The sequence below is a fragment of the Heliangelus exortis genome, chromosome 2 (genome assembly GCF_036169615.1).
Source record: "Heliangelus exortis chromosome 2, bHelExo1.hap1, whole genome shotgun sequence".
NCBI classification, from domain to species: Eukaryota; Metazoa; Chordata; class Aves; order Apodiformes; family Trochilidae; genus Heliangelus; species Heliangelus exortis.
In genome coordinates this window covers 103,165,334-103,177,833 of record NC_092423.1, presented here as the reverse complement: position 1 = coordinate 103,177,833, position 12,500 = coordinate 103,165,334, and the positions used below count along the sequence as shown (strand labels likewise).

The 12,500-nt window shown below is 43.7% G+C and overlaps 1 protein-coding gene across 1 annotated transcript in view; it reads right to left on the bottom strand.

Annotated features, from left to right (window-relative positions):
- Nucleotides 1-4,257, bottom strand: part of COLEC12 (collectin subfamily member 12) — a 101,108-nt gene extending 96,851 nt beyond the window's left edge. The window contains exon 1 of the mRNA XM_071737266.1: nucleotides 4,096-4,257. Within this exon, the coding sequence (XP_071593367.1) occupies nucleotides 4,096-4,102 (7 nt within the window). The 5' untranslated portion in view covers nucleotides 4,103-4,257. The remainder of the gene's footprint in view (nucleotides 1-4,095) is intronic.
- Nucleotides 4,258-12,500: the final 8,243 nt, after the last annotated feature.

Genomic DNA, 12,500 nt, shown 5'->3' with positions numbered 1-12,500 from the left:
TAACTGCTCATGCCTTTGAACTTCTGTGGTAGGGTCCTGTGACATGTCCAACACACACCACTCAGAGATCCTGCATATGTTTCATGTTTATGTCAATATATTCATACAAGCTCTGTTATACTGGACTGAGTAATGGTTACTGGATCACTCCACTTCTAATCAGTGGTTATCAGACCCATTCTGGCTTCCACAAAATGCTCCAGACTGGATTTTTAAAAAATGTGTAGTTTGAAGTTTCTATCCAGGAAAGAGCTATTTGCGGATGACTATCAATTTGATTTTCTACTCATGAAGATTGGAGACAGAGATAGATACACTTTTCTCCAGTGTTAAAAAATTAGGATCTTTATTCCTTTTACTCTTAAAAAATAGTGAGGGCATCAAAACAGCTAGAAAACCAAAATCTGTCAAAAAGGTAGACATCATATAAATAAACCATTTTAAAAGACTTTTCAAGGAAGCCAAGAGCAAGCAACTGAATTTGCACGCACACTCAGCTTTTGCAAATGGAAGTGTTATCTGCAGATTACATCCAGGATCCAAGTTAAAACACAGAAGGGATTATTTCAGCAGTATGAGCCAATTCATCATTAATTGCCTTTTAAAGTGGGCACTGTATAAGAGAAACCTAAGGCAAGCTGAACTGGCATATCCCATGACAGCTCAACGTACTCTGTGTACCAACAGCTCTGTGCACGAGGTACCTGGAGCTGCCTTGGAGGCAAACTGGTCCAGCCTAAAAAAGCTGGGCATGCAGATGAGACCAATCTGGAGGCAGGGTCGGCTTCAATGGAACACAGCTAAGGGGGAGAGAATCTCTCCTGTTGTTTCACTCGGTGAATTTTTTATTTTTTTATTTTTTTTAATGAGAGGAAGTGCACAGAAGTGCACAGGACGGGGTGTTTGGTCACATTCCAGTTCTCAAGCACAAGACACCAGATGTTTCATCCTCCAGCATCTTCACTATACAAGCAGTACATAGGAAGGTCCCTGTGGTGGCAGAAAGGAAGGAGGAGGATCCACAGTTGGCCTGCCTTGGTGCTCTGATGCAGAGCTCCTCTCTCATCCTGGAGCAACAGCCCCTAAGTGACCACCATGGCTTTGACATAGCCTTATCTTGGGTATTACATTATCCAAATGACACCCACATTTCAGGTGAAAATACTTATCACCAGAACCACCACAACAGTAGTGTCTACAGACACAGTTTAAAGTCACAGTTACAAATACATCACATATACATAGAATGAAGTTCTCAGTTTTAACAGCTCTTGTCCCTGTCCTAAATTAGGGCCAATGTTTTTGAACATGTGGTGGCGTTCAACTATGAGGAAGCTGTTTTCATTTGTTTCCTAGGCAACAAATACTCCTTCATACCCCAATAAATAACTACAATTAGAAGTATCATTTGATAAAGATACATCTGACCCTAGAGCAGTCAAGTCCCTTTATAAATCACATGAATTATTACTTAAAAGTATCACAAACGTTGTGAGCTCAGTGTAGTTTTCTGGAAATAAAACTGCCAGAATATTAAACATATACTTCAATTTGTTTTACTGATTTAAAACATAACACATTACAAATACTAGCAATGGAAAATGTAATTTATTCCTTACAGATTCTTAGTGATGTAACTATTTAGATATTCCTCCGTTCTCCAGAGAGGGCAGATACAGAGACAGCTGCAATCAACAGCTCGTTTTGTTGTTATTGAGAAAAAATATGTAACTACACTGGCTTCTTAAGCCCTACAGTTATCACCACCATCAAGTTTAAAGAGATAATAAACAAACAAACAAACAAATAAATAAATAAAGTCTGTACCCAGAAAAGGAAATCAAAGAGTAAAAATTTGGTTTGGTTCTCTGACTGCCATAACCCTGGCAGTGGCACTTGATATGATGGTTTGTTTGAAGTTTCCCTTTTCTCTTGCTGCTAGCACAGTAATTTAAGCATACTTCTTTGCATGTTCTATTGTTGATTTCCGTAACTCTGAGGGAGAAAGAAACAAGATGGCAGTGACCACTCTTAGGGAAAATGAATGGCAAGGATTAGCAGCCAGAGTGAACCACCTCCCTCTCGCTGGAGCGGGGGGCACCAATATGTGATCCCAGAAGAAGTAACATCTTCCCTCCAAATGCCACTTCTCCACTTTGCAAAGAGCAATGGATGCAGAAGGGAAGGACACACAAGTAGTATTACATATTATTTCCATCCTTGGTCCTTTGTGTCCCTCCTCCCCTCAAAAATGGCACAGTCTCATTCCCAGCAATAATATAGCATAAGGCTTTCAGTGGTAACTCGCATAGGTTTGTATTACTGGATCCCTATTGCTTTGGTTTGTTCCTGCCACTACACTTATGCTGATAATGACAAGCTGATGACAAAACTTTTGGCATGACTATCCAACAAATAAAGAACACTATAAATAAATTATTTTTAAGATGTGGCACGGCCCTGTGGAGACACCATGTCACAGTGCCAGGAGTAGCTTAAATAGCGTGTGTGGGCTTGCAAAAATAAAACCCCCTAAAAAGTTTCTTCTCCCTTCAGGCAGCTCCTCTGGGAAGTGAATAAATAATCACATCATTTGGTGTCCGGGACTCTGGAAACTAAGTGTAACTAACTATCATGATGTTTACTGGTCTCCTGGCATCTGGAATTTTCAAACTCCGCAATCCAGCCACAGGCACACTGGTGCCCAAAGGCAATTTTCTTATATGTATAGTTTTTTCCTTCCACCCTTCAACTAGATTCGACTCTCACAAACTCCCAACTACTTCCTAAACTTTCCAAAATGCCCTTTGATGTTTTCAGTGTAAGTATTCCTCAGCATGTAGTCTCTGCTTTTTGCTGTAAGCCTATCACCTTTCATATACAGAAGGCTTTCTTGCAAGCCGCCTATACATCTTTACTAAGTTTCAGTGCAGCAGTGTGACAACGTGCTTCTTTATCCGATGTAAAAGTGTATTATCTAATACCTCTCTCAGTCACAACTCCGTAGGACGGGGTCAACCAGTGGAAGCAGCATGTTTCACCCATTTAAACCAACAAGATACGGGGGGGGGTGGGGGGGAGGAGGGGAAAGAGAAAAGGAAAAAAAAAACAAAAAACAACCCTAAGTTTCAGTTTTTACAGATGCAAAGCAAAGACCAAATATTTTCCAGTCGGTGGATGTTGAGAAAAAATATGCCAAATACATTTCACAAGCTAGTTAAGCCTCTACTGGCACCTAATCACTGCCAGATGTTTAGAAGCAACACCAAGAACATCGCAAAACTCTGGCAAAAAAAATAAACAAATAAATTAGGGAGAAATAAAAGCCGCTTTCTCGGGACGCCGGGGAGAGGGGAGATGAAAACTGGGTGCCTAGAGAAAACGTCCTGGGGAGAGCACACATGACGGGGGAGGGGGGCAGAGGGGGCGACAAGGACACGCCGCTCTCCGGACCGGCACTGACCAACGCGAGCCAAACCGCACCGGCGGCGCAGACCCCCGGGGCCGGGGCTCTGCTCACCATGCGCTCCCCGGGGTCGCGGTGAGACCCCCGCTCTGCCTCTCCCGGCACCCGCTGCCCCTGCTCTGCCCCTGTTCTCCCTGAACCCGGCTTGCCCTGCCTGCAACCTGCCCGCACGGCGTCCTGCCAGCACCCTGCTTCCAGCCGGCTTACCCTGCCTGCACCCTGCCCCAAATCTCCCCTAGATCCAGCCTCTCCGCGTGGTACCCTGCCTGCACACTGCCAGAAAAAACTACTCCGGCTCCAGCCTCTCCGCGTGGTGCCCTGGCTGCACCCTGTCCGAACCTTAACGATTCTGCCCGCACCCTGCCCGAACTCCAGCTCCAGCCTGTCCGCACGATGCCCTGCCGGCACCCTGCCCGCACCCTACTGATCCCGCCTGCACCCTGCCCGCTGCCTGCTCCTTTCCCGCACCCCGCCTGCACACGCATCCCGACACTCTGCCCGCACTTTGCCCATCCTGCCGTCCCTTCCAGCACCCAGCCCTGCCCGCCCCCTGCCCAGCCCCGACGGTGCCCGGTGCCGACGGCGCACGTGTGCTGGCGGCGGAGCTGCGTCCCCGCTGCCGTCCCTACCTTTCATCTTGGCGCCGGGGCGGGTCACATAGGACGGACGGGGCGCGGCGGGGGCTGCCGCCGGGAGCGGCGGGCGGGGGGCGGGCGGTGCTCCCTGCCTACTGCCAGGCCATGCCGGGGGGCCGGGCGTGCCCCCGCCGCCGGCCCTGCTGCGCAGCCCCGGCCGCTACCCGTGTCCCTGACCCTGTCCCTGTCCCGGCCCCTGCCGCTGCCTCCGCCGCTCGCCGTCGCTCCTCGGCCGCCGGCGGTACCGCGCTCTCGCCGCCAGCCCCGCGACGGCCCGGCCCGGCCCCGCGGAGCAGCGGCCCGGCCCCGCCTCCCTCCCTCCGCCCCTGGGAAGGGGCCGCGGCCGGGGCCGGGCTGCGGGGGCGGGATCGGGGCCCCACCGGTGGCTGGGGCTGGGGGTGTGACATCCCCCGCGGGGTCGTGGGGTTTGCCGGGGGTGCGGAGCCGTGGGTCTGCCCCTTGGAAGGCACTCACGGGGGTACCCACCGGTGACCGGGGAGCTTGGGTGGGATGTGGTGTTAAGAGGAGGTAGAACGGACCTCTGCCCTGCCCTCCCCACGCACATGTTAGGCACCCGCGTGGTGTTAGGCGACGGCTGTCCTCGAGTGTCACACCGCCCGGGTTGAGCACTCCAGCGGTCCCCACGTTCATGGCACGCTGGACCGGCGGTGCCAGAGCCCTGGGTGGGCACTCAGCTGGGAGGAGGCTGCAGCATGGACCGAGTTCACCCTGGCCTTGGACGAGGCACCACGAGTAGTCCCGTTGGACTGAAGAGGATTGTGCGTGGCACACACGCTGAAGAATGTGTGTAAATATCTGTGGGATTAGGGATGTAAAGGCCAGTCGTCTTTTATTTCTCTAGGTCTGGATGTTGCCAGGAATAATGGATTGTTTCCAGGCTCCCGTTTTCATGAAAGGCACACTGTGGTTTTCTGCAAACTTACCCATTTTAAGGTTACTGAAGACAGGGATAACTTCAAGATGGTTTGTGATCTAACTTGGGCTATTAATGACTGATGAAGCAGAGCTAGTGCAATGTTCACCATTTTGGGGGCAAAGTAGCAAAAGCATAAGGGAGTCTTCACCAGTGCAGAGAGAAGAAACACATAATTTTGCCTTATCAATTATTGGTGTATCAGTCTGTTGAATTGTGGGGTTGCCCAAAGAAATTATTATACTCCGAGGACTTCTAAGTTGGTCTATGGCCCCAGTAAGTATCATAGTGTACCAGAAAGGACATGGGGCAGTATCATAGCATTAGTTTAACACTAGAACAACAACAAAAACACCACAACCAAACAAAAAAAATGTAAACATATCAAGTGTGATCTCACCCAAGAGAAGAAAGAAGGATTCAATCCACAAAAAGTAGCCAATGTAGTGCAAAAATGAAATGCAAAAATGAAAGAACAGATTTAGAAATCTGAATTCCACTAGTTGGTCTGATGGCTTGAGTTGATATCTACGTGAGAGCTTTTCACTGAGTTGGAGGCGATACCTTCAGGTTGGGATTGCTGGAAATACTTGGACACCAGCTGCAGTAGCCATTTGCTGCTTTAAAGCAGGGCTCAGATATCAAAGAGACTTGACTCAGCTTTTACTTCACACTCTGGTAGTTGACTGGAATATTGATTTTTTTTAGAAACACTTAAGTTTGAATATAGTCGTGAGGTAATTATGGATGCCCTGTAGTACTGGGTTGGATTAGGACACAGCTTTTCCAGTATTTGTAAGACCAATTAATGCTTGCTTAGCTGTGTGATTTAGTCTGGATCCTAAGTAAACTCACTAATTTTGTTTGGAAGAATCAATATTATTCAGTTTCCCAAACTAAAAACTGTATCTAAATCCTGAACAATGGCCCATGAGTATGTTTCCAAGAAGAAATATTTCCATTAATTCTCATAGACTGGATGAAACCATTAGTGAAGCTCCATTTCTCCAAAGAAAAATTACTTATGTTTGAAAGTGCAGAAGAAATGTTTTAAAAAAAAGAACATGACTTTAAACCTGTGTCATCATGGAATGCCAAGGAGCGGGACTGTACCAGAATTTAGAAAATTCCTCGAAAGCTGGGACTGACAACACTTTTCTAATGCTTCAGACAGTAAGCTTAGTGAACTGAATGGCATCAACCAAAAATTGCAGAGACTGATGAGTGAAGTGCTGTGTCTGAGGAAAACATGTTCCGTACTAGTTCAGAGAAAAACAATGACTGTTTTGAATTATTACAGAGCTTATGATTGATTCATAAGGCCTGAGATCTCCCTCCATTCTTGTGATTTTATGATATTTATTAATGTGGGAACACAGTGCGACACTTCCTATTTTGTATTTAGAAGTAAGCTTCTATATTCTCTTTTAATTGTATAAGTTGGATTCTGCAATGAATTTCTTGTAAATGTATTCTATATTTAAATGGCTGAAGAGCTTCTACTAATACTATTTTTAAAATCTAATATTAGTAAAGAAATTGAGGAAACTCATTAACTATTTCATGTGTCAAATATTTCTTCTAAACCTGAGTATTTTTTGTTTCAATTTCTGAACTGTGGTCCTTCTTCTTCCCCCTGACTCACCTCCATCCACCAGCAGAAGGTATAGCAGATAGACACTATCACCACCAGTTATCAACCCTGACATTAATGAAGGGGAAGGCAGATTATTGATACTTCATGGTGATGAGGTAAAACTGGCTTTAAAAATTAATGAAAGCATGTCCCTTTCCACCTGTAAATGGAGTCAGCTCGCCAGTCTCCCCTTCCATTGTCTCTGTTCCAATTGCCTATGTGAACAGCATGGTGACCTCTCCCTCTGCCAGCATCCCTCCCTCAACTGAAGAGCAAGCATAAACAGGATGAAGGATGCCTACTGGCCTGCAGACCATAAGAACATGCAAGAACATTGCTAACACAAAAAAACCACAAAAGTACTTACCACACAGGGCGCCTGCACGGAAACCTAGAAGCTCTCAGTTGGTCTGTGGTTTGTGGTTTGATTTCAGATCACAGCTGCAAGTAACTGCATGTAGGTAGGTAAAGCAACATTCCTCTGTAAAAGCTGATCTTAAGAGCAGAACCAGTCAATGATCTCACTAATGTGGTGACATTCTCCCAGCCAGAGCTGCTTGACTGTAGGACTCTGCAAATTGCAGTGAATTGCAACCAGGGGTGTTATCTCTGTAATTATTATCTCTGTCACTATTATATCCAAGAATATCTGAGGGATGTTAAGAAAGTTAGATCTAACATAGCAATTATTAGTGAACATTTAGATGCTTAATAAATTCATTGCACATCCATTGGTAACTTGGGCGTTTGATTGGTTTAATTTTCTTTCTACAGGACCCCCGTGGGTACTTTTTTTAATCTCCTACTTTCAAATGTTGTTTTGTGGACAGTAGTTTGGTGTTGTATGGATACCCATGTTAAACAGTTGGGTAGAAGTGGGGTGGTACTAGAGGAGAACTCCAACTTGCCAGCCTGAACAAAACTGGTTGCGGGTATTGTTCTGGTATTATAATCTCTTCATCAGAATTAAGCTCAGCCTTGACAACCTGAACCTTTACCAACACATAGCCACTTGAAGTAATTGGGTTATGACAAAGATCTCCCCAGATTTCCAGTTCTTGTTCAATGAGCACTCTGAAAATGGTTAACTGAGTCAGTATATCTCTTGAAGTGTCTTCTGAGACACTTATTTTACAGTTAGCCTGTCTTCCAACACCCCATCCTAGCCACAGGAGGTGGATTGTGGAATGCAGGCTTTTGTAGGGCTGCTGGTGTCCTGCAGGCAGGCTACAGTGAAGGTAAGGACAGATGGAGCTGTAGTGGGCAATGCCGACAGACGTGGCAATCCCCATAGCACTTTTCCAGCTAATCTGATGGGAATATTTGTTTGGCAGTGGCATCACAGGCCCCAAAGTTTTAACTGTTTCTTGTTCTGGGTTAAACCAGATCACTTTACCATACCTGCTTAGAGCTAGACAGTGGTGGTGTCTTGAGGTTTGGGCAGCTCCTCTTTTCTATGTCCATGCTCTGTCCCCAAAGGACACTGGCACAAGGGCACTGGCTATCACGCAGAGACAACCTGGGGCCTGAAAAGTAATTAAGATCAGTTAATTCCCAAGTTCTGTCCCTACAGATACCTCAGAATACTTGGTTTCAGGTAACAACTGCAGACACTCTCCAGCTTCCCTCTGTTGCCTGGGCTTCAGACAGATGCTGACCCTGAGCAACTGAGTCGGGTGCTGCTTTCAGACTCTCACTCTTATTTCTTCTTAGGCACAAGCTCCCTGTGAAGTTCGACCTCTCAGACTTTAAACTTTATCTCCACTTCTTAACTACTTGGGGATCAAGAGAGATTCCTACCAGCTGGGTTAATCACAGAATATGAACACATTTAGGGTCCAGTACAGTACATGATACAGGGTGCAGTATGTAACTAGAATTTCTCAGTCCTGGACCTTCACAAACTTGTAATTTTTATACGCTCTTTTATATTTTTCAAGTTTGATTTCAAGCTATGGTGAAATTTGCTAGCCCTCTTCTTGGTCAAAACCACAGACCTTAGAAAAAATTTCAAGCGTATTTTCCTATTCTTTTATTTTTAGGAAAATTTAGACTGTTTTCTAGGGAAATGTAATTTCATGGAAATACTTCATTTCGTGGCTGCCTGTCACAAGGTGATCCCATGTTGCAGCCAGATTCAGACTCAGAGAATGTCTAGAAGATATAAACAAATCATCCTTGCTGAGAAATGTTTACATATTGGCTGAATATGGCTTGTTTATATGGAACTATTACGATTTATCCATCAAATGCTGAAATAAGGTACCCAAGCAAGTGCTTTGCAGTTGCTGTGCCATAGTGTGACTTTAAGCACTTACCAGCCATGTGTGTGGTGTTGATTTTATTCCTTGCAATATTTTTCGCTTGCATATCAAGTAAGTGCATTTATAATGGTTTTACACTCACTTGTGCTCTGCAAAACATGTTTAAATTTGGCAGTCATCCAAAAGAAAGAGAGTCAAATTTAATCTCCCTGTGTGCACTTAAGAATAAATTGTGCTGACTTTGTTGAAGTGATCTAAAACCAGAGGTAATGTGCACAGTTCCTGTTCACTTTGCACTTCACAATGGACCATTACCCTCACCTGGCTCTTTCCCACAGCCTAACCCACAAAATTTTGTCAGCATCATTCTTTTCTTCTCAACCACAAGCTGCTGAGTGATGCTAGAAAAAGCCTTGGTGGACGCCCATGGAGGTACATCTCTGTGTGGCATTCTCTTATGATTGGCAGCCTTATTGAACCCAGAAGCAATACAAAGGACAATAATTAAAAGAGAAAAAAAAAACCCTGAAAAAAGAATTGCATGCATCATTGAGGAGAACTGCATGTGACACGAGAACCATATGTGGAAGATCATTTGTCTGAAGGAAGTACCATTTGGGTTCAATACAAAATGTGCATTTGAAAAGTAAGAGTTGAGTATTATAACATATTTTAATGATAAATCTTTTTCTCCACAACAATTTCATATTGTTGTTAATGACTATTTTGGACCTGTGCCCAGAGTGAAGACATTATCCTTGGATCTGGGTAATGAGTTTGTAACTGATCCTGAACAAATGGTGAAGTTATTTGCTAATAATTTTATTAAGTCCACAGATGAGCCTTTTCTTAATCTGAGTAATTAGTATTATAATTTAAAAGTATTTAGTTATCTAGACTTGCCTCTGACAAGTAAGGTTGGTGTTTGTTTTTCCCTTCCTATTTTTTGATTAACTGGGAAACTGAAGGAGATTCTGAAAGCAGCAAAACACCTGGCTATCTTTTCAGTATGCCAGAGTTACTCAGGGATACAGATGTGTTCTAGATATGGTTTGGATGCTGACCGTGCAAAAGCCCATGCTTCAGTTCTTGTCTTTCAATGGCTGTGACCTTTTTCTTTTTGAAACTGGATTTCTTGGAAGCAAAAGGCAAGTCAGCTCTGGAGTAGGCTGTACAGTCACATTGCCCTAAATTAAAAGAAACACAAAATTCTGGAATGCAATTAAAAGCATGGCTATTATGATTACCTGCAGATGATATTTAGGGACCACCGTTTTATATTTTTAGCATTTGGTACAACACATACTTACGGGTTCTATTCATACTTTGAATAAAGAGTAATTATTTCTGGTTGAGAAAAATTGGGGAAATTTTGTTCTGGCAACTTATTGGCCAATTTCCTTGCACAGCATTTTGTCAAAATTGCCTAAAACAATTGTAGTTGTTGTGTCTGCTGAATGTTTAAACCAATAAAATATTTTATTTTTGTGCTCCAAAATTTCTCATGATGAAAAGTAATGCTTTACTGCTACAGTGCTTAAATGCTGAAGACAGTGAAACCAAGACCAAATAGTTAGTGCCAAATTCTATTAGGATGTTTGCAGAAGTAGATTTTTGTACATTAGTAATAACATTTCATTTGTTCATAGTGTGTGTTTCTTTCAACGCACACAGTAAAATAATACTGATTTCCTGAGGAATTGCCTGATGTCTAACTGGGTCAGCTCTTCGGCTGGAGTATAGCAGAATGATACTGACCAGGGTTTGGTTCATGTTGATGAAAGGAGGTAAAGATCTTGCCATGCTTTGAGACCGTCCAAATGCCAATGATGCACAATTTCCAGTTATCCTCAGTGGAAAGTGGCAACCAGGAATTCAGAATCGGGCTCTGACAGCCCAGAGGAGCATCCTCCAGCTGTTGTGACATGCCACTCATTTCACCACCAGTTCAGGGACAGCTGGCCATGTTCTAGCACACTCCTGCCAGGCTGTGCTGCTTCTCCCAGAGCTGAGGTGATGCACAGAGATGTCTCCATAAGACCACCTGGCACCAGAAGGAGTAAAAGCTGGTGTAATCTGCTTATAGACACCAACACAGGAGTTCAGGTGTGACTGCTCCTTAGATTTGCTGGTTATAGCAAAATAGCCCCATAATACAGCAGTAAAGCAATAACCCTAATGGCAAATCCAGATGCATCATAGTCTTCCTGAACACTTGCCTTGCAGTGAAGACATAAGAGTCAAAAAGAGGATAAGTAAGTGTGGCTTGTATACTGCTTGGCCACAGGAGAAGAGTGCAGCAAGTAAAGCAAATGAAAAGGCAGTGAATACCTCCTACATTAAGTTAACATTATTGCAATGTATTTTGGCTGTTCAGCCTGTGAGTTACACCCGCCAGGACTCCCTGATGCTTCAACAAGTGGGTGTAAGTAGGGTCCAGGGGAATATTAAATTGCAACTCTTCAGCTCTGAATTTGGCCCAAAAAGTACAGAAAAAAAACTTTGAAATTCAGGGAACATCATGATTGCAACTGTGAAGTATTTCGCTCACTATGCAGAGCACATCTGTGATTTATGTTAATTATTGTTTATGAAGAGTGTTGAACCTTTGTAGTTTTGCTTGTTGGGGCGTAATGATAGTAAAAGATAGCCACTCTTTTAAGTCTTTTTAGTTGTCATTACCAGGCTTATACTAGTCTTCCTTTTTAGAGTAAAGAGACTTCTAAAGGAATAAACTAACCAAAAGATAGGTAGTGATAAATTGTCCTTTGTACATTGCTCCTGAGATCGTATCTTCAACTGCTTTCAATGCAGTACTTCTGGCTTCTTTCAGGTAGATTACAGGGCATTAGATATTCACTGAAAATATTAATGAAAATATTGAAGAGATACCATGTCTTATTCATTTTGTTGGACCTTACAAATACCACACAAGAATAATTGTTGTCAAAGAACATTACTGAGGTGGTGCGTTGAAGCACTCACAAGTTAGGAAATGCCAGGAGAAAGATTTCCCACAGGACCTTGACTTATCTGGATACTTTGGAATTATTGACAAAGCATATCTATTCCTACTGACAAATAGAATTGATATGGATGTTAGTTTATATTAGTGTATGTTTTTTTCCCAGTAACTACATTTCTTTGGTGCAGAAATGGACTGAACTAATTTAGTAACCACCCATGTAATATTTTATCTTCTCTTCGTTGTTCCTCTAGGTGCCATTCACTGCAACATTCATGCTCCGCTCTGAAGATCAAATTACTGATTTCTTCCACGCCTGTCATCAGGGTAGCATTTACATAATTCACAAATCTTAATTAAACTTTGCAAGCCATAAGGAGTATTATCGCCTCCGTTTTGTAGGACTGAGCCATACTAAGGTTAAAGTTCAAAGTCATCCTCTCATAATCACTTGAAGTGCTGTGATTTCTCAGGGTAGCCAGTGTTACAGTCCATGCTTACACTGTACACCCAAACCCACCTTTCATTTTCCACTTTGCAAACCTGCTTAGAAATCCTAGTTACAGCCTCACAAGACTCAGCTGCCCACAGTGCTGCCTC